The sequence below is a fragment of the Hemitrygon akajei genome, chromosome 14 (assembly GCF_048418815.1).
Source record: "Hemitrygon akajei chromosome 14, sHemAka1.3, whole genome shotgun sequence".
Classification (NCBI taxonomy): Eukaryota; Metazoa; Chordata; class Chondrichthyes; order Myliobatiformes; family Dasyatidae; genus Hemitrygon; species Hemitrygon akajei.
Genome location: NC_133137.1, coordinates 49,096,986 through 49,120,465, shown reverse-complemented (window position 1 = coordinate 49,120,465; position 23,480 = coordinate 49,096,986). Strand labels below are relative to the sequence as shown.

The window sequence follows — 23,480 nt, the reverse complement described above, 5'->3', positions numbered from 1 at the left end:
AACTGAACTGATGGAAGGGGAGGGAGAGAGAGAGGGGGAGAGAGAAGGGGGGGAAGAAAGAGAGGTGGGGAGTGAGGGGGAGAGGGGGAAAGAGGGGGAAGGGGGGAGGGGGGAAGGGGGGAGGGGGAAAAGGGGGAGGGGGGAAAGGGGGAGGGGGAAAGAGGGGGAGGGGGAAAGAGGGGGAGGGGGAAAGAGGGGGAGGGGGAAAGAGGGGGGAGGGGGAAAGAGGTGCGAGGGGAAAGAGGGGGAGGGGAAAGAGGGGGAGGGGGAAAGAGGGGGAGGGGGAAAGAGGGGGAGGGGGAAAGAGGGGGGAGGGGGAAAGAGGGGGGAGGGGGAAAGAGGGGGGAGGGGGAAAGAGGGGGGAGGGAGAGGGATCGACTGTAAAGTCCATAGAGAAAACTGATAGGTCTACTTAGCACAAAGAGTGACCAATCAGGATGCTCTCTCTGTCAATCTCTTGCTACGTCTGTTACTCACTCTCTCTCCCCCTCTCGCTCCCTCTAAAAAAAAAATCAATTTCTGGGATATTGTATGTAATTTGCGTGCGTCAGGGAGCCACTATCAATATGCAGGAGACTCCTGGAACTTGCAGGAGAAGTGGGATGTCTGCTATTGGACATTGTTAATGTAGAATGCTGCAAGCTTGATTCAGTGATTTATTGGCCAACGACGGGTGAGCTGCTTGGCCTTGGACGGAGCATGCTCTAGGTCTCAAGCTGCAGGGTCTCAGCCCGAGACGCTGACTACTCATTTCAACGGATACTGCCGACCTGCTGAGTTCATCCAGCTTTCGTACGTGTTGCTCAAACTGCAGGGTTGCCTGTATGCAGCTGCCCAGGAGAGAGGCAGAGTTGGTGTGGTATGGCAGGAGACAAGCTGTATTGTGTTTGACTGCAGATATTCATGAACTCAGGGTCTTGGACTATATATTTTTTGTATTACAGTATTTTACACATCTTATAGGTGTTTGCTATTTTGTATGTGCCTTCTATTGCTTGTGTAGTGCACGACTGTTGATACTGTGTTTTGCACCTTGGCCCCAAAGTAACGCTGTTTCATGGGTATTCATGTATGGTTGAATGAAAATTAAACTTGAACTTTTCATTGCTACCATCAGGGAGGAGGTACAGAAACCTAAAGAGACACAACAGATTTTCCCCCTCCGCCATTAGATTTCTGAACAGACCACGAACACTACTTCACTTTTGGCTCTCTTTTTGCACTGCTCATTTATTTTCTGTAATTATTATTATAACTTACAATAATTTTCTATGTATTGCACTGTACTGATGCCATAAAAGAAATTTCATGACATATGTCAGTGATGATCAATCTGATTCTGATTATCATAATGACTTCTACAGCTGAATTTGGAGGGCCCTGCTTTAAAAATTAGCTATCTACATACCTTGTTAGCAAGCAACTATGTTGTGTCAACAGGCAGTTTCTATTAATTTAACGGCAACCACATGCATGAAACAAGTCTCAGGGAGTGCAGAAGCAATTTGGGATCTGCATTATTCATCCTGGTCATTCGATATGACAATCAATATCAACTGTAACTAAATTTTATAGAAAATTATATTAACAGTTTTAATCACAAAAAACAGTGATTAGCAGTGTAACCGAATCCAGTCCAAGTAACAAATTTGAACCATTCACATAGAACAGGTATGATGCCCTTGAAACTTGACTGATATTCTCATTTTTATTGGCAGCCACCTTGCCAAAATTATATAAAGATATTCACTATAATTTGAGAAAAATAAACCAGAGGCAAAGTATTACAGTTTTGTTGTTATTTTACCTGTTTAAAGTTGCAGTATGGCATGGCAACAGCTCTAAGACCAAAGAAATTGCTCCTGTGAACACAACCTAGTCCACCACAAATGCCTCCTCCTCCATTGACTGTCTACATTTCAAACTGCCTCAGGAAATCAGACAACATCATCAAAGACACCTCCCCAATCGGGAAAAGATACAAAAGCTTGAAAACATGTACCACCAGACCAAGCATGGCTTCATTCCCACTGCTATAAAACAATTGAACGGACCTCATTTTTAAATTAAAAAAAAAATTTCTATACTACAACAGAAAAAAAACACCGACAAAATGGAGATTTATTCAGTGCAAAACAAACGTGTCTAATACACAATTCATAACAATAGAGAAAAAGCACCCAAAATGAAATCAAATAAAGTTAGTATCCTCCCCACCCTCCCACTACAAAACTCCAAGCCAACCATTACAACGTAAAGAAAAGTTAATCAGAGCTTTCGTCACCACAGAGCTGTAAATATAAAAAGGAAAAATGCCTACTACCTAAACTATAATGTATTTCACATCAACAAAAAACCCGTAAAACTTAACCAGAAAAAAAAGCTGAAAGTAAGGGATAGGACCTCTTATGCAATAAAGATGACCTCTTTCTCTCTCAGAGTGCCCGTGCACTTTATCTGTCTACCTATACTGCATCTTCTTTGTAACTGTAATATATTCTGCATAAAAAAGTATCTAGTGCTTTCCTGGCATACATGATGAATAAATTCTTCTTGGGCTTCCAACTAGGTACAGGTGTCAATCATAACCAATGTTTCAATTTCCAACTCTGCCACTCTGACGAAGATGGAAGAGTTGGTCATCAAAACGTCGGCTATAGTCGATAACTTTACCTGGCTGGAAGCCCAAGAAAAGTTTATTCGTTATATTCTGCTTTGCTATAATTCATCCCTTGATGTACATGCTTGGAATGATCTCTCAGGATGGCAGGCAAAACAAGGCTTTCCATTGTATCTCAGCATGTGAAAATAATAAACCAATTACCATCTGTATTTTTTTTTAAAGCACCTTCTTACCTCAAGGCTTTTACTCGCAGTGAATGTTATCCTTTTTTTTGTATATTCCTCAATGGCCTTAGAAATGGCTTTTAACCATTCATCTCTTTCCGCCGCAGAACTGAATTTTGAAAGAGCCAGAAGTCAGAAACTAGGACAATCAAATTACAGCACATAAAATTAAATTAAAAAGCAATATATGTTTAAAATCAATGAGAATTAATCCAAGATGACGAAAACTAGCAGCTTAGTATCACATAATTGTGACATGTTTCAGAGACACCGAGGTTCTCTCTAAAGTTTGTCACTGTCACTACATTGAACTAACAGGAAAGAAAACCTATTTTTACTGCTCATTATTCCTTTTGGGATTGCAGTGACTTGGTTCTGTGCATTCTGATACGTCTGTGGAAGCTAGTGTGAACCACAGGTTGGCTGAGAGAGCCGGCTTGGGGCTTGGTCTGTGAGGTAGTGCATGTTCTTTGCTGTTTACTTCTATGTGCTGTTAATTAATGGCCTTGAATTTCTCAATGCCAATCTGGAATACTCCTCCATTTTAAGAAGGGTCATAGACTCTAAGAGACAATAGCAATGTATTTTGTCAATGAGGCTTTGTGCTTATCCTCAAATCTTTTCCTCAGTCTGCCTGGTAATCTCTTCCCACTTTTGTTTCAGAAGTCTGGTGAACAACGTGGTGTGTCACGAGGGCTGACTGAGTGTAATAAGTCCCCAACCTGGGGATAATGTCTGGCGACCAAGCATTGACTTGATTCACTAATTGTTCTGAGTTTGGTGGATTTTGCACAGATAGTGTTATTGACCATGGAGGTGGCTGCTGCAGGGGGCACAGGTCTCCGAAAGGCAGGGATTACTTCAGCTTGAAAGACCATGTTTCTGCAAGACTTGAGGATATCCATGGCATTTCAAACTGACCACATATTGGTAGAGCATTTACATAAAATCCTCCTGGCTTTGTTTCTCCTTCAAATGCTTCTGCAGCCCTTTTAACATGCTACTGTCACCAATAATGAAGGATATCGTATCTAGCTTCCTGTTGTGAGGTTTCAGAGCACTGCAGACATCCTGATGTAAACAATTACAAAGTCAATTGTAAATGACTAGGTTTTGAAAACATCAACTCCAAGAAAGAAATTAGTTTACTGATAATAGTTCTCATGAGAACAGTCTTTGCTAGAATTTCAACTCTGACCCGAAGATTTAACATTTGAGTGAATTTACTATGCAATTAGTTGTTATTATGATGTACATGGATTAAGTTATACATAATTTTAGCTATGGAAATTCTAATACAAAATACCAATAGGCAAATTCATCCAGCTTTCCTTGAACTGTTCTGCAATGAGCCATGCTCAAACTTGAATCTCACAAGCTGACAACTGAGACACTATCCACCTCAACCACTTCAAAAAGGACAGATCATAGCAATTGCTCAGCCTAGCTGTCAAAAAAAAGATGACAGATACATTCACGTGCAGAACCAGAATGATTTCAAGCTTCATTTCTTCTCCTTAGTTTATTTTTCCAAAGAAATAACTAAAAAGATTGATGAGAGTAGAGCAGTGGATGTTGTCTAGGTAAACTTTAGCATGACCTTTGATGAGGGCATGCAAGGAAAGCTAGCCAGGTTAGACTGCATGGTATCAAGGGAGATCTAGTTAAGCAGATACATTATTGGCTTAATGGTAGGAAACAGTTAAAGGATGTTTTGTCCACACTAGAGGCCCATGACTAGTGCCATGTCACAGGTGTTAGTACTGGGCCCATTGTCATTCATCATTTATATAAATGATTTGTGTGATAATGTACAGGGCATGGTTAATAAGTTTGCAAATGACATTAAAATCACAGGTATCGCAGACAGTGAAAGTTATCAAAAAGTACAAGTTGATTTTGATCAGCTCAGTAAGTAGGGTGAAGATTGGCAAGTGCTAAAACAGGAAAGTTTTCTGTGTTTAAAAGCCTTTTTAGAAACTTAAGCACAAAATCTGGGCTGACATTTGTTACCGTTGAGGGAGTGCCGTACTTTTGGAAGTGCCATCTGAACTTTGGCTCTTCCTCATTTAATGTGAAAGATCCTACAATACTAATTAAGGAACTTCCATGTTGTGGACATTCATTCCTCAAGATGACCTGATCATTATTTCTCTTTCATCTGTGCAATGTACTGTGAAGAAAGAATATAGGGAGTTAGACAGAAAGCTGAAAAGCAGGACCTCCAGTGTAGTAATCTCTCGATTACTGCCTGTGCCACAAGCCTGTGAGGGTAAAATCAGAATGATTTGGCAGATGAATATGTGGCTGAGGAATTGGTGCAGGGGGCAGGGTTTCAGATTTCTGGATCATTGGGATCCTATCTGAGGAAGGTATGACCTGTACAAAAAGGACAGGTTACACCTGAGTCTGAGGGGGGGGGGGGGGGGGGGGACCAACACCCTCGCGGGCAGGGTTTAAACTACGGTAATTTGGCAGAGGGATGGGAACTGGAGTGATAGGGCTGAGAATGGGGTAGTAGTTGATATACAAATAGATGCAGTGAGGAGCAAGACTGCGAGGAAGGTCAGGCAAATGATAGGGCAAAATAGGTTGAGTTAAAGAGTAACATGGGGGCAAAATCAAAAAGGGTGACAAATACAGGACAGAAGGTTTATATTTGAAAGCACACAGTTTACGGAATAAGGTAGATTATTTTGGAGCACAGTTAGAGATTGGCAGGTATGTTGTGGGCATCACTAAGTTGTGGCTGAAAGATGATCACATTTGGGAGTTTCACATCCAAGGATACACACTGTATCAAAAGGACAGGCAGGTAGGCAGAGAGGGTGGGGTGGCTCTGTTGGTAAACATGAAATCAAATCCTTCGAAAGAGGTGACATAGAATCTGAAGAAGTAGAACCCTTGTGGGTAGAGTTAAGAAACTGCAAGAATAAAAAGACCCTGATGGGAGTTGTATGCAGGCCTCCGAATAGTAGTCAGGATATGGGGTACAAATTACAATGGGAAATAGAAAAGACAATAGTAAAAAGCATGATGTTACAATAGTCATGGGAGATTTCAATACGCAGGCAGATTGGGAAAGTCAGGTTGGTGCTGGATCGCAAGAAAAGGAATTTGTAGAATGCCTATGAAATGCCTTTTTAGAGCAGCTTGTTGTTGAGCCCACTAAGTGAAGACAATTCTGGATTGGGTGCTGTGTAATAAACCAGATTTGATTAGGGTAAAAGAACCCTTAGAATGTAGTGATCATAATAGGACTCACCCTGCAGTTTGAGAAGGAGAAGCAAAAGACAGACATATCAGTATTACAGTGGAGTAAAGGGAATTACAGAGGCATGAGAGAGTAGCTGGGCACAGTTGATTGCAAGGAGCACTATCAGGGATGATGACAGAACAGCAATGGGTGGAATTTCTGGGAGCAATTCATAAAGCACAGGATAGGTACATCCCAAAAACGAAGTATTCTGAAGTAAGGATGAGGCAACCACAGCTGACAAGCAAAATAAAGACAGCGTAAAAGCGAAAGAGAGGGCCTATAATATAAAAATTAGTGGAAAGTTAGAGGATTGGAGAGCTTTTAAAAACCAACAGGAGGCAACTAAAAAGTCATAAGGAGTGAAAAGATCAAATATGAAGGTAAGCTAGTCTATAATAGATGGTCACAAATTTTTTTTCCAGATATAGTATGTAACAGGTAAATGAGAGGTGAGAGGGTATATTTGACCACTGGAAAATGATGTTCAAGAGGTAGTAATGGGAAGGAGAAAGAAATGGTGGATAATTTCTGTCTGTCTTCACTGTAGAAGACACTAGCAGTGTGCCAGAAATTCAGGAGTGTTAGGGGGCAGGAGGTAGATAAGTCATGTGGTGGACTACATGGCAGAGTCCTGAAAGAGGTGGCTGAAGAGATTGCGGAGGCGCTAGTAATGATTTTTCAAGAATCGCTAGTGGAATGGTTCCAGAAGACTGAAAAACTGCAACTGTCACTCTACTCTTTAAAAAGGGAGGGAGGCAGAAGAAAGAAAATTATAGGCCAGTTAGCCTGACTCCAGTGGTTGGAAGATGTTGAGGTTTCCAGGAACTTACGTACTTAGTGATACAGTGCGGAGTAAGCCATTCCTGCCCTTCAAGCCACACCGCCATAGCAACCCCAGACAAACCCTAACCTAATCACGGGACAATATAGACCAAATAACCTATCCATTCATCTTTGGATTGTGGGAGGAAACCAGAGGAAGTGGAGAAAACCCACCCATTCCACGGAGGATGTTCAGAGACTACTGTCAGCATGGCACTGGAAATGAACTCTGAACTCCAGAATGTTATGCTAATTGCTATGAAACTGTGGTGCCCAAACTTGGAGGCACATGATAAAATAGGCTAAAGTGAACATGGTTTCCTTAAGGGGAAATCTAGCTCAACAAATCTGGTGGAATGCTGAGGAAATAACATGTAGAGTAGACAAAAGAGAATCAATGAATGCTGTGTATTTGGATTTTCAGAAGGCCTTTGCCAAGGTGCCTCATGTGAGGCTGCTTAAAGAGGTAACAGCCCTACGGTGTTACGGAACAGATACTAGCATAGATAGAAAATTAGCTGACTGCAGGAGGCAAAAAAATTGGGAATAAAGGGGGCTTTTTCTGGTTAGTTGCCGGTGACTAGTGGTGTCCTGCAAGGGTTGGTGTTGGGATCACTTCATTTCACATTACATATCAATGATTTGGATGACGAGATTGATGGTTTTGTGGCCAAGTTTGCAGACAATACGAAGGTAGATGGAGGGGCAGGTAATGTTGAGGAAGCAGTGAGTCTGCAGAAGTCTCAGAAGAAAATTTGAAAATCAGAGGTGCAAAGGGACTTGTACAGATTACCTTAACGGTGAACTTGCAGGTTGAGTCAGTGCTAAGGAAGGCAAATGCAATATTAGCATTCATTTTGGGAGGACTAGTATATAAAAGCAAGAATGTAATGCTGAAGCTTAAAAAGGCATTGGTCAGACCGCACTGGAGTATTGTCAGCAGTTTTGGGCCCCTTATTTAAGAAGAGATGTGCTGGCATTCCAGAGCCCAGAGGAGATGCACAAGGATTCTGGAATTAAAGGATTAATGCACAAGGAGAGTTTGATGACTCCGGCCCTGTACTCACTGCAGTTTAGAAAAATGAGGGAGTTCACATCGAAACCTATTGAATATTGAAAGGCCTAAATAGACTGGATGTGGAGGATGTTCCCTGTAGTGGAGGAGTCTAAGAGGGCACAGCCTGAAAATAGAGGAATATCCATTTAGAACAGAGATTAAGAATTTCTTTAGCCAGAGGGTAGTGAATCTGTGGAATTCATTGCCACAGGCGGTTTTGGGGGCCAAGCCAAGCGGAGCTTGATAGGTTCTTGATTAGTAAATGTGTCAGAGGTTACAAGGAGAAGGCAGGAGAATGATGTAGCAGAATCAATGAGCCAAATGGCCTAATTCTGCTCCTCTGTCTTCTGGTACCAATTACATAACACGATTCCCATATTAAAACTGCAGCAGCTGAAAAATATCTTGGGATGACGCTGAGGGTGTATTGGTGCAACACATTAAAATTCATATATTCCTTGTAACTTAGCAATACGCCCCAAGGATTGTTTTTAAACTGAGCCACGCAAGGAGATGCCCTAGAGTTTGGTTAGAAAGACAGATTTTCTATTCTTTTTAAAAAGGAGTAGAGGCAGAAAAGGCTGGTGAAGGAACAGCAAAACATAGGGCCTTGATGAAGCAGATAAATTTGAGGAAGATCCAGAGGGAGTGGGAGGAGCTTAGATATTCAATGGTTGTACAACTCCAGAATATTCCAAAGACTGGGAATGGCAAGGCCATGGTCTGCTTTGAAAATAAGAATGAGAATTTAACACAAGCCTTTGCTTAGCTGCTGTAATTTAGTGGACACAAGATAGGCAGGTGAATGCAGATTATTCTACATTAGGATAAGTACATTATGATTTTCAGTGTCCTCATATACAAAACAAACAGAAGAAGCCAGATAGTACATTGGAAATGTGCACAGAAGAGGTTTTTAGCCATAGAGGACACGAGACAGGCGAAAAGTCTGGTAATATTACAGAAGTAGAAATGGGCACCCTTGTAAGTCCTCTAAAGGTCACTTCAGAGTGAAATATGAAGTTTGCAGATAGTCTGATGAGTTTCAGACTGTTACTGAGCTAGACAGGAAGAGAACCAGAAATGGAGTTTACAATATAGACCAAAAGAAATGGCTATTTATGTTTTTTTAAAATATACTTTCCAACATATCAACTCATTCAGTATGGACATCAAATGAACATCCGAGAGAAAACAGAGGGGCCAACAGACATGGGCTGAGGCAGAGATGACTGCCTTTTGTCCCAGGTGAAAAGTCCATGTTTTTAGATTACTTTGGAAAATACGTAACAGGAAATGGAGGAAGCAGAAAGGGAACAGTCTGAGGGACCAGTACATGATGGCAGCAGAAATCAGCACATCTGGCTGCTTAAAATGGAAGTAGGAGTTTGTTCCCATCCAGCTGTTCGACAGAGGAGAGGTGTGCAAGATTTTCCTTTCATTTAAGTGATACTTATTTAAGACTGAAGGAGGCAAATGGAGAAAGGTACAGAATTTTTAAGGCAGCATATACAGTAAATCAGAGATGTAATTTGGGGACATGATTATCAGCTGATTTTTAATAAATCCCCAGGGATTCTTTAATTATGCTGCATGAAAAAAAATTGTGCTCATAGTTACACAAATTAAGTTTGTTGGAAAAGAACTAGAAAGACAACATGTGGGGATTAAGAGATTTGACGATTAGAAGATCATCCTACGTACCTTCTGCACTGCTTTGACCAGTCAGATAAAGATAAGGTAATAAGGTAGGGAACAAGGTATCCCTAGTTATGGGGAAAGAGCTACATATACTGATGGCATGCAACAAACCCCTGAAAAAATTGCAAGTTAGAGCTTCTGAGAGTTAACCATAAGTTAGTTAAGATGTCTTTCTATTACGGTTTTTGCTCCTATTTTTGGTAAAAAAAAAAGCTGAAGTCGTAGGAGAAAGAAAGCAATAAATAATTAATAAAATGACAGACACAACTGCAGACATACAAGATGATGGGAAATGAAATTGATGGATAAGTAGCAGCAGGGATTTTTTTTGGAAAATATTGCTTCAGTGAGGAAAATGATCCAAAAGGTTTGCCCTAGGGATCAATACTGAACTCCCTACTGTTTTAAGTTTCGTTGGTGTTTTTGATTAGGAGTTTCTAGAGGCCCATGAGTTAAATAAAATGGGTAAATGATGGAAGCAGAGCTAGTAAGCTGCTTTACCTTTAGTAGGCTCTCATCATCTGCTTTACTGTATCATCACTGAGTACTGCTGCAATTGTTTTATTTATCAAGATGCCATGATTTTTCATCTTCTTTCAACATATGTCACAGTTTCTTCCTGACAGAGAAACATTCAGTACAACATTTGCCTGATTCAGATCTGGCTTGAGGGAAATTACCTTGCTGACAGAATGAACGATCGTTCCACACTTTCGATGTTGAGCTCATTCTGGTAGGCCTCTTGAGATGGTTTGCTAACCTACATGGTAAACAACATGGGTCACGGGTTCAAACTGTTTTTTTAATGTGAACAAAAATCAAACATTAGCACTTTTGCCTATGAAATTACATGAACTGAGTTAGGAATACAAATAGTTTTATGGCTTCCCATGAAATTGTTCCCAACTGCTTGTAAAAACTGGTTTGGAGAGTAGCATCCAGACAATAAACAATTATGTAGGAATTATCTTAAGGGTCAGCTTCAAGTACTATCTGGTGGCAATTTCACCTTCATCTGTTCTTATAAGTAACGTCTCTTAACGTGGAAAAAAGAGGCAGTGCAATGGCATAGCTAGAGTAACTGCTTCAGCATGCAGTGTTCAATTGTGACTTGGATGCTATCTTTATAGTTTTCATCATCTTCTGGTGAAACAGCTTTGGTTTCCTCCAAGTGCTCCAACTTCCTCCCATATCCTAAAGATGTATAGATAGGTAGATCAATTGGCCACTAAGCTTTACCTGGTGCAAGGGAATTGATAGAAATATGGGGAGAACAAAATGATACAACTGTAGAATTAATATAATTGCGGATCAGCAAGAACTCAGTGGCCAAACATTCTGCTTCTGTGGTAAATGACTCTGAAACGGCGCAACTCATACTTAGTATAGCACAGAATAAATCAAATAATGATTCATTAACTGGACAATTTACCTTTCAAAAGTTAACTTGAGGGTGTAAGGTTACCAGGAGGTGACTCAATATACTTATAATTGCATTTTTTTTTTACCTCATACATGTTGAGTACCCCTTACCCAAAATTCCAAAATCAAAAAATCTCCAAAACCTCTGAAATTACATATTTTTTTGAGTGCTGACTTGACATCACAAATGGAAAATTGCACAAGGCGCTGGGAAGGTTCCCAGGCAATGCACAGGTCTCTGGAGTTAATGAAAAATAGGAAAAAAAAGTGAATGTTGTGTATGTGACCAGATTACACAACAAAACTATAAATAAAAACGCTAGAGACTGGAGCTAAATTTCATGCTTCTTTAGTGGCAGAATCCGAACTGAACACATACAGATCAATATACACCCAATAGCGCATGCTCAATAACATGTTATTATGACATAAAATAGTCCCATATTATACAGTAAGCTGTATGGTACAGTGAAAAATGAAATCTCAATCATGTATTGAAAGAGTGGATTCATCAGTGTCAGATATCGCTTAACAGTATGCTGATCATGAAACAGGTAAAGATTTATTATGATGAACTGAAAATTGAAGGTAATTGTGAATATTCAGGCTGGTTACAGAAACCTAAGCAATGGCATGACATTAAATTTTTAAAGTGTCTGCTGATCCCGAAAATCTAGCACCAGAATAAGTCTACAATGCTGACTGTTTCTATACCTTACACATAAAACCTAAAATAAGTAAAATACAAATATGGAGGATAGTAACTTTTAAATGTAAAGATGGCATGGCAGGTGGAGACTGAAATCCTGCCGTTGTTTGTGGTTGTACAACAGCTGATTCAGGTATACCATCCTGCTTTTGTCACCCTGTGCACATATTTTCATTATATTGTTGGCATGTAATAACTTTTAATGTTAAGTAAAGATGTGGGATGAACAAGATGAAGACTGCTCACTGGTAGCACATAAATTCAGAGTTGGAAATGATGGCGATCACAAGTAGTCATTATATATTCTAAAATACAAAATGCCTTTGGCCCCAAGCATTTGGATAAAGGGCACTCAACCTGTAGTCTTTTGTTTCATCACAGTATTTATATTTCAATAACAGATTAGTACAAGTTATGCTTTATCCACTATATAATATCTATACTATGGTACACTTAAACTTTGCCCTATTGAACGTACTTCTGAAAAGGTGACAATAGCCTTCCAAACCAGTGAGAGGTACGAGAGCCTGCCGAATGGCATGGCAGTTGATGAAATATTCTTTTCTTTCAACTATTAGATTAGTTAATTTCTCAATGGATTCACAAAGTAGCATTCAGTAAACAGCCACAAAATGCTGAATTAATAATACAGCTGGTTTATTCCACCAGGTCTATCTTAGCAACAATGAGAAAGCAAATAAGTAACATAGAAACATAGAAAACCTACAGCACAATACAGGCCCTTCGGCCCACAAAGCTGTGATGAACATGTCCTTACCTTAGAACGACCTAGGCTTACCCATAGCCCTCTATTTTTCTAAACTCCATGTATCCATCCAGGAGTCTCTTAAAAGACCCTATCGTTTCTGCCTTCACCACCGTTGCTGGCAGCCCATTCCACTCACTCACCACTTTCTGCACAAAAAAATTATCCCTGACATCTCCTCTGTACCTACTTCCAATCACATTAAAATTGTGCCCTCTCATGTTAGCCATTTCAGCCCTGGGAAAAAGCCTCTGACTATATAGCTGCAACATTACCTCTCAGCTCTTAAACACAGTCCCACAGTTGATGAAGGCCAATACACTGTAAGCCTTCTTAACCACAGAGTCAATATCTGTGTAGCAGCTTTGAGTGTCCTATGGACTCGGACCCCAAATCCCTCTGATCCTCCACACTGCCAAGAGTTTTACCATTAATGCTATATTCTGCCATCATATTTGACCTACAAAATGAACCACCTCACACTTATCTGGGTTGAACTCCATCTGCCACTTCTCAGCCCAATTTTGCATTATGTCGATGTCCTGCTGTAGCCTCTGACAGCCCTCCACAGTATCCACAACACCTGCAACCTTTGTGCCATCAGCAAATTTACTAACCCTTTCCTCCACTTCCTCATCCAGGTCATATATAAAAATCACAAAGAGAAGGGGTCCGAGAACACATCCCCAAGGCACACCACTGGTTACCGACCTCCATGCAAAATATGTCCCATCTACAACCACTCTTGCCTTCTGTGGGCAAACCAGTTCTGGATCCACAAAGCAATGTCCCCTTGGATCCCATGCCTCCTTACTTTCTCAATAAACCTTGCATGGGGTACCTTATCAAATGCCTTGCTGAAATCCATATACACTACATCTACGGCTCTACCTTCATCAATGTGTTTAGTCACATCCTCAAAAAATTCAATCAGGCTCGTAAGGCACAATCTGCCTTTGACAAAGCCATGCTGACTATTCCTTGTCATATTATGCCTCTCCAAATGTTCATAAATCCTGCCTCTCAGAATCTTCTCCATCAACTTACCAACCACTGAAGTAAGACACACTGGTCTATAATTTCCTGGGCTATCTCTATTCCCTTTCTTGAATAAGGGAACAACAATCCGCATCCTTCCAATTCTCTGCAACCACTCCCGCCCCCATTGATGATGCAAAGATCATCGCTAGAGGATCAACAATCTCCTCCCTCACTTCCCACAGTAGCCTGGGGTACATCCCATCCGGTCCTGGTGACTTATCCAACTTGATGCTTTCCAAAAGCTCCAGCACATCCTCTTCCTTAATATCTGCATGCTCAAGCTTTTCAGTCCGCTGCAAGTCATCCCTGCAATCACCAAGATCCTTTTCCGTAGTGAATACTGAAGCAAAGTATTTATTAAGTACCTCTGCTATCTCCTCCAGTTTCATACACACTTTTCCACTATCACACTTGATTAGTCCTATTCTCTAACGCCTTATCCTCTTACCCTTCACATACTTGTAGAGTGCCTTGGGGTCTTCCTTAATCCTACCCACCAAGGTCTTCTCATGGCCAGTTCTGGCTCTCCTAATTTCTTTCTTAAGCTCCTTCCTGCTAGCCTTATAATCTTCTAGATCTCTGTCATTACCTAGTTCTTTGAACCTTTTGTAAGCTCTTCTTTTCTTCTTGACTAGATTACAACAGCTTTTGTACACCACGGTTCTTGTACCCTACCATCCTTTCTGTCTCATTGGAACATACCTATGCAGAACCCCAAGCAAATATCCCCTGAACATTTGCTACATTTCTTCCGTACGTTTCCCTGAGAACATCTGTTTCCAATTTATGCTTCAGAGTCTCTGCCTGATAGCCTCATAGTTCCCCTTACTCTAATTAAACATACAAAATTAAAACTTCTTGCCACAGTTTCCTGCATTCAGTACTCCAGAGCAACAACTGACAAAAGAAATGACTTACCTTCATACCTGCTAGTGACAACATGTTGTTTAGCTTGTACGTCCCCGATTGCACAGGTGTAGTGTATAACAATACATCATTAAGCTACAAATAAAAACATACCACATGTGTTCAAAACCAAAGCTCAGCTTCTGGTTGGAAACTGAAATGATTGCTAAAAGCAAACTACTACACATGTTGGAAATAAGGTCAGCCAACACTTGTGCAGACAGAAACTGAGTTAATAATTCTGGCTGATGACCTTCCAACAACATCTTGGTCATCAACTGGAAACATTATCCTAGTTTCTCACTCCACAGATGCTGCCAGACTTGCTGAGCATTTCCTGTTTTTTGTTTAAATGATTTGTTCCCAAATGACTAAAAAGGAATTGCAAAATTAAAAAAAAATCAATGTATTAGAATAATCAGCTCCTCTGATACATTAACAGCTCTGGCAGCAATTGCAGAGAGAGGAATAAGGTAAACACTTCAGGTTAACAATCTGTTGTGAAAACTGGAGAAAGTTAGAGATAAATAATTTTTTGAGACAAAATGAGCCGAGAATGAAGGGAATGTCTGTGATAAGGCTTTTTCCCCCCATTTTAATGACAAGTCACTGACTGACCTCCAACGTTCTCTTACTGATACTGCACAATCTCACAATGAACCTTTCTAGCATTTTATCATCTGACATATCAGTTTTTTAATTACCCTGTAATCATTTAATGGCATTTTACAAGAAATAATATAGTATGGTAAGATTAAATTATAGTTAAAACATTTTGATTAAATTGATTTACAGTATATTAGATAATCTGAGTGGTTTACATGTCTTTTCTACAAATTAATGTCCACTGGTCAACTGTTAGTTTAACAAAATTACACATTCTGTAATTCATTAAATATACACAATAATTATTGCTTTCTGCTGCTTTAGATAAATAGTATTTAAATTTCTAATTACCAAAAAAAACATTCGGGGTTGCATAACTTTTCTGGATAGTTTCATCAGAGTTCCCTCCTTCAAAAAAACCTGTACAAAGGGACAAAGAAAACAATAGTATTAGTTACACATGTAAAGCCAGCATAACAGACATCTTTGTAAACACCAATGTTAATACATAATTGCAAATTATGTTACATAATATCATTATTGATTTAAGGCAAAAATTGTTACCTTACAGCAAGAGGCAGGTACTGGAGCATGTGAAAAGTGACTCCACACCAAAAAAAGAGCAAAGCATGTCTAACGTTTCAAGATTTAAATATTTAGAGATTTTTGATTTGATGAAAGCTTACCACTTTGTTGTATATCTCTTTATTGGTCATTTGTTCTTTGTTTCATACAAAGTGGATATCAAGTTAATTTGAAAATAAATAATGTTCTAACTAAATTATAAATTTCACCATTTTTCTAAGAAAATATAACTAATGTCCAGCATCAGAAAGCCAATATTTCATGTTCTATTCAACTAAATCATATTGTATCATCTATTTGGCAGATACATAGCATACAATTAAAACAATTCAAATATTTATTTGTCGCTCACTATACTATATGAAGAAAGTGGTTAAATTTATAAATTCTTGCAGGGCTAGATTCAGAGAAGAGCACAATGTGAGGAATGTTTTGGACGGTAAAAATTCCCAGTGTCATTTAAAGGGTAAGTGGAAGCTTTCCCCAGTGAATAACTATATGAAGAAATGACAGTGATGAACAGATACAAATACCATTTCACAATGTATAAAGTCCCACTGTTTTATGGCATCTTTTAAAGCCATAAAACAGTACTCCATTCTAATATGTAGCTACAAAAACAGCTGAGCTCAGGCCAGTATGATTCTTCATTCTGGTAGATTAGAAGTCCCCTTGAATTTGGGAGGAGAAAAACAATTACGTTAACATTGTAAAAGGTACAGGTGGCCCCCGCTTTTTGAACGTTCTACTTACAACAACTTGCTGTTACGAAAGACCTACATTAGTACCTGTTTTCGCTAAGCAAAGAGGATTTTCGCTTTTCCGAAAAAAAGCGTGTTTACCCTGAGAAAGACTACAATGACCGTGAAGCCTTGTGTGGGCAGTTGTTTGCGCATGCGTGTACGTGCCGATTTTTTTCTCCAAATCGATTTTGGCTCGCTGCCTTCCCGAGTTTGATAAGTGAAACTACACCGTACCTACAATATTTCTACTTTATATAGGATGTAAATTTATCATATCATTCCTGCTTTTACTATATGTTAGTGTTATTTTAGTTTTTAATGTGTTATTTGCTTTGATTTGGTAGGTTATTTTTTTGGGTCTTGGAACGCTCAAAAATGTTTCCCATATAAATTAATGGCAATTGTTTCTCCGATTTACGACATTTCGGTTTACAAACAGTTTCATAGGAACGCTCTACCTTCGGATTGCGGGGGAAACCTGTATAGCGACTGAATTACTAAATTTCCCAGAATATGATCCCCAGTCACCAAAATATTACACACAGCAAAAGTCTAGAATTCCAAGAATAATCATTAGCTATAGGGGCTCTGGTTTAAAATTGACAAATACACATATCCCTGTAGTACTTGATCCTCCTAAAGACATCAATTATCCTTAATGTGTAGAGACAAGTGTCATCTAAGAATCAACAATAATCACCCGTCCAGGCTGAACAATCTCTTGTTGTCCATTAAGGCTATACTGGATTTGCATCAACTTCTGGAAATTATCCTGGAATTAAGAAAAATAAACTTTAAGATTATAGCAACCAAGCCAAAAAAAAACAACAATTCTCTGGCACAGAAGGTAGTTAAAGTAGTTTACATACCCCTTGTTTCATTATGTCATTGGCATGGTTTGCTACTTCTACAACAATGGCAAGAGCAGCTGATAGAAATATAAACAATGAAATTAATGATCAAAAGACAGAAAATTCAGAAAAAAATTAACACATGGTTAAGAGTTAAGTACCTTGAGTATCTTTATAATCTGCACAATCCTTGGACAGGTTCTTTACATAATCTGTAAAATATAACAAACATTTTTAATAAGCCCTAAAGTTGGAGCAAATTTTTAACTGTAGTTAAGGCAGCAAATTTGTCCAGTAAACAGCTTAAGCACAACAGGGAAGACATTTGGTTCTATCTCTGATTTGTACAAAGTAGATGACTATTATCCAATGGTCCTTATAGAAATGCTTCCAATGGATTTTTGATTAAAAAAAACAGGTTCAATCTCAGCCATGACTTACAAGCCTATTTACACTTAATATAAAAGCCCATTTGTGAGGGCAACCAATGTTAAATAAATAAAACAAATAAATGAAGACGCAAATCTAATGGTGGCTTTGAAGCCATCATTTAAAGATATCTGAAGGATATCTTCTGTATGTCTACAAAATAAGCAATGTCAGTGCCTGCAGTTTTTGATGAAAGATAGAAATACCTTCAACAGGGAAAAAGGAACAGCGAATGAGGAAAATTATACATTAACATTATTTCCTTGTAGTTCCTTATGTCATTAAGACTAGATCATTCAAATTATAGATTCCCTGCTGTCTATCAAGAAAGTCTTATTAGTCTCATTTGGCACACATTTCCTTGAAACCCATTCCCTTTTAACTAATTTACCATTCAGTTCCTGTTTTGGATGTGGTTGGAAATTGGATATCCACATGGTCACAATGAGAACATCTACATTCCACAAAGACCTGTCCATAAACTATTTTGTTTTCCCCTTGTCATGACTATGACAAATTTAAATGAATTGTGATTATTACTATTAAAGTACAATCCTCATCTAGTCAGCTTCACTCCTTACAAAATGAATCCAGAGTTGCCTCGCTCCTGTCACTTAAAGTTGTTATTTTAAGGTCCAACTCAATGATGGAGGACTATATTAAACTTCAGGTATTGCTCTAGATAAGGAATGAAGATATTTCCCATCTTTCTGTGCAATGTTGCTCTATTAGGCAATCCAGTGTTATTTCCTTAGCCACAGATAAACCACCAATCACATTTCTACTTTGTCACCAAGCCCATCTCTGTTGTACTGTTTGACTAGATAGATAGATAGATAGATACTTTATTCATCCCCATGGGGAAATTCAACTTTTTTCCAATGTCCCATACACTTGTTGTAGCAAAACTAATTACATACAATACTTAACTCAGTAAAAAAAATATGATATGCATCTAAATCACTATCTCAAAAAGCATTAATAATAGCTTTTAAAAAGTTCTTAAGTCCTGGCGGTAGAATTGTAAAGCCTAATGGCATTGGGGAGTATTGACCTCTTCATCCTGTCTGAGGAGCATTGCATCGATAGTAACCTGTCGCTGAAACTGCTTCTCTGTCTCTGGATGGTGCTATGTAGAGGATGTTCAGAGTTTTCCATAATTGACCGTAGCCTACTCAGCGCCCTTCGCTCAGCTACCGATGTTAAACTCTCCAGTACTTTGCCCACGACAGAGCCCGCCTTCCTTACCAGCTTATTAAGACGTGAGGCGTCCCTCTTCTTAATGCTTCCTCCCCAACACGCCACCACAAAGAAGAGGGCGCTCTCCACAACTGACCTATAGAACATCTTCAGCATCTCACTACAGACATTGAATGACGCCAACCTTCTAAGGAAGTACAGTCGACTCTGTGCCTTCCTGCACAAGGCATCTGTGTTGGCAGTCCAGTCTAGCTTCTCGTCTAACTGTACTCCCAGATACTTGTAGGTCTTAACCTGCTCCACACATTCTCCATTAATGATCACTGGCTCCATATGAGGCCTAGATCTCCTAAAGTCCACCACCATCTCCTTGGTCTTGGTGATATTGAGACGCAGGTAGTTTGAGTTGCACCATATCACAAAGTCCTGTATCAGTTTCCTATACTCCTCCTCCTGTCCATTCCTGACACACCCCACTATGGCCGTGTCATCAGCGAACTTCTGCACATGGCAGGACTCCGAGTTATATTGGAAGTCTGATGTGTACAGGGTGAACAGGACCGGAGAGAGTACGGTTCCCTGCGGCGCTCCTGTGCTGCTGACCACCGTGTCAGACCTACAGTCTCCCAACCGCACATACTGAGGTCTATCTGTCAAGTAGTCCACTATCCAATCCACCATGTGAGAGTCTACTCCCATCTCCGTTAGTTTGTGCCTTAAGATCTTGGGCTGGATGGTGTTAAAGGCACTAGAGAAGTCAAGGAATGTAATCCTCACAGCACAACTGACCCCATCTAGGTGAGAGAGTGATTTGTGCCACAGATGGTGATGTTATCTAGATAGGGAAATGTGGCCTTCAGTTTGTACTGGTCCACCATCCGGTCCATCTCCCTCTGGAAGACTGAGACCCCATTTGTGACACCAAATGGGACGCGCAGGAAGTGATAGAGCCTGCCACCCGTCTCGAAGGCGGTGTAGGGGCGGTCCTCTGGGCGGATGGGGAGCTGGTGATAAGCGGATTTCAGATCTATTGTCGAGTACACCTTGTACTGAGCTATCTGGTTGACCATATCCGCGATGCGGGGTAGGGGGTACGCGTCAAGCTGCGTGAATCTATTGATGGTCTGGCTATAGTCCACAACCATCCTATTTTTCTGCCCAGTCCGAACAACGACCACCTGGGACCGCCATGGGCTTGTGCTCGGCTCAATGATCCCCTCCCCGAGCAGCCGCTGCACCTCTGAATGAATAAAGGCCCTGTCCCCTGCGCTGTACCTCCTGCTTTTAGTCGCCACCGGTTTACAGTCGGGGGTCAGGTTGGTGAACAGCGATGGGGGAGGGATCTTGAGGGTGGAGAGGCTGCAAGTAGTGTCAGTAGCACAGCTATCGGCATGGTGCTGGGCGGGATGTGTGGTTCGGTGTGTATGTGCGTGTGGTAACGGAGTATATGGCGAAGTCCCACCAAACTGAGGATTCCTGACAGTGAGTGGTGGGAGGGGCCCGTCATATGCCATAGTCACACTTTTGAGATGGCTCTGGAAGTCCAGCCCCAATAGCACAGGTGCGCACAGTCGAGGCATGACCAGGAACGCAAAGTTCCGATATTCTGTGCCCTGCACCACCAATGTCGCTACACAACCCACCCGGATGTCTGTGGAATGCGACCCAGAAGCCAAGGTGATCTTCTGACGTGCCGGCCGTGTCACGAGTCCACAGCGTTTCACTGTGGCCGGGTCAATAAAACTCTCAGTGCTGCCCGTGTCAAACAGGCAGCTAGTCCTGTGCCCCTCCACCAGGATGTCCATCATCGACCTTGCGAGCTGGTGCGGAGCGCTTTGATCGAGGGTCACGGTAGCCAGCGTTGAACGGGGCGTGTCGGGGCAGATGTGCAGACTACATCTGCCTCAGCCAATTCCTGTACAATCCATCTGTTGGTTTGTTATCATTGGATTTAAATAGTTCAAGAAGCATCTTATTCCTTCTTTGATGCTACTTCATTTACCTTTTTAACTGAGTTTTCCATTATCAGATCTATTCTCTCCTTATGAAGCCAGGTGCTAAATTTCATTGATGTTTGATCATTCCTACCACATACTTTTGAATGTTTTAATAGTGCTATTTGCTTGGTTTCGACTTGAGAATGAGTTTGAAATCAAATAGATATAGTGAATCAAAATTAAATCCTTGTTACTGTTACGAATGTGCCACAGCTCTGAGGGGCCGAAGGGTGCGGGGTAGCCCCCCTCCTTTGTGAGAATCGCAAGATCACTATTAAGTCAGTTCAGGAGACCCAGGAAATGAGAGAAAGACATGCAGAATCCACAAAGAGTTGGAATGTGTCCTGGCCTCCGAAAGGCGGACCCATTGATACCGGCTATTGTCTCTTGGAGACGGACTTGTGTATTGCATCCTGTACTATGCATCGAAGCCCCAGGCAATGAACCAAGGGGGAGGTTGGTGGAGGGATTGCATCATCCCACCCTGATTGACACCTGAGACCCTGTGAGTCAGGATAAAAAGAGGGTCTGTGGGAACAGCCTCTCAGACGCACCAGAAGAAACACTAACGATCCCGTAATAGCAAAAACCAGTGGAAGGCCAAGTGCGTCCCTTTCCGTTTGCCCCGGAATCGGTGGGCCCTGTACCACGGCAGAACGGTTTTTAGCTAACAACGGGAGAACGGTTTTTAGCTAACAACGGGGAAATCAACTCCCAACGACTCTCGAAGGATTGACATCATAAAAGGAATGGGCAAGTTTTAACCCGTCTTTTTCTCCAACCCAAAAGCTGCAGCTTGAATGAACTACAGTGACTTTTATATTTCCATCGGACAGTACATTATCCCCGAAACAACGATAGAGCTATTTCTTATTGATTACTATTAGACCCGCTCTTTTAGATTTAGTATTGACGATGTATATTATCTGTAAGTTTGCCTTGATATTATTTTGTGTATTTTTATCAATAAATACTGTTAAAAACAGTACCATCAGACTTCAACGGACCTCTCTATCTTTGCTGGTAAGTGACCCAGTTACGGGGTACGTAACAGTTACAAACTATATTTTATAGTACTGCAATATTTTAGTTTCTTTCTCTTAGTTCTCCTGTTACACCCAGACAATCATTTACTCAAGCCTTACAGCAATGTCTCATAGAACACAGAAGAGACCCTGCAGCCCACGATGTTGTGCCATCCTTTAACCTACTCTAAGAACAAATGGACCCTTCTTCTTAAAGAGCCCTCCACTTTTCTATCATCCATCTGGCTATCTTTTCTTTTTCTTAAATTTTCTTAGAAAAAGTTTTTTAAATGTCCCTAGTTTATATATCCCGGCAGGTGTTCCACACACTCACCACTCTGTGTGAAAACTTAACCTTTCACACCTGCCCTATACTTTCCTTCAATCACCTTAAAATTAACCAATTCCGGCATGGGAAAGTCTCTGGCTGTCCAATCGATCTATCATCTTGTTCCTTATTTCAGTGCCAAGAAATGCGATTGAATATACTTGTAAGTTAAACATTTGTAAATAGTCACAAGGTGGCAGTGTTGCTACAGAAATGCATGGCTTTGAGTCATATTTATTGAATTTTATTTATACAGTAATACTATAATTATGATCAGTCAAGTACCTAATTACATCAGAAACTCTCATTCAGTTGTAGAAAAAGAGGATTGGCTCACAACAGAAACATTTAATTTTGTATTTAGCAGGGTATAATGCAGATGGGAGAAACCTTACAAGCTTATATCTGTAACACAAAATGCTGGAGGAACTCAGCAGGCCAGGCAGCATCTATGGAAAAAAGTACTGTCGACGTTTTAGGCTGAAACCCTTTGGCAGGTCTGGAGGAAGAAGAGCTGAGGAGTAGATTTAAAAGGTGGGTGGAGGGGAGACAGAAACACCGGGTGATGGGTGAAACCTGGAGGGGGAGGGATGAAGTAAAGAGCTGGGAAGTTGATTGGTGAAAGAGATAAAGGGCTGGAGAAGGGGGAGTCTGATAGAAGAGGACAAAAGGCCATGGTAGAAAGAAAAGGGGGGTGGAGCACCAGAAGGAGGTGATAGGAGGGCAAGGAGATAAGGTGAGAGGGGAAAATGGAAGGGGGGCATTACTGGAAGTTGGAGAAATCGATGTTCATGCCATCAGGTTGGAGGCTACTTGGACACAATATAAGCTGTTGTTCCTCCAACTTGAGTGCAGTCTCCCAATCTTTGTCAGGTCTCACCAATACAATGAAGGCCACACTGGGAGCACCAGACACAGTATATGACCCCCAACAGACTCACAGGTGAAGTGTGGGGCCTTGAATGGTAGTGAGGGAGGTGGTGTAGGGGCAGGTGTAATCCTTGCAAGCAGAACAAGTGCAAGCGCCAGGAGGGAGATCAGTGGGGAGGGACAAATGGACAAGGGAACGATCCCTGAAGAAAGCAGAAAGTGGGGGGGAGGGGGATCCCGTTGGAGATGGCGAAAATTGTGAAGAATTATGTGATGGATGCGGAGGCTGGTGGGGTGGTAGGTGAGGACAAGAGGA

At 40.8% G+C, this 23,480-nt stretch overlaps 1 protein-coding gene across 1 annotated transcript in view; it reads right to left on the bottom strand.

Moving 5' to 3' along the window:
- Nucleotides 1-23,480, bottom strand: part of fgd6 (FYVE, RhoGEF and PH domain containing 6) — a 144,085-nt gene that overhangs the window by 52,007 nt on the left and 68,598 nt on the right. Inside the window, exons 9-15 of the mRNA XM_073065985.1 lie at nt 17,477-17,527; nt 17,334-17,392; nt 17,165-17,236; nt 15,488-15,556; nt 14,543-14,626; nt 10,367-10,446; nt 2,857-2,956 (exon numbers count right to left, since the gene is read on the bottom strand). Of these exons, the coding sequence (XP_072922086.1) occupies nt 2,857-2,956; nt 10,367-10,446; nt 14,543-14,626; nt 15,488-15,556; nt 17,165-17,236; nt 17,334-17,392; nt 17,477-17,527 (515 nt within the window). The remainder of the gene's footprint in view (nt 1-2,856; nt 2,957-10,366; nt 10,447-14,542; nt 14,627-15,487; nt 15,557-17,164; nt 17,237-17,333; nt 17,393-17,476; nt 17,528-23,480) is intronic.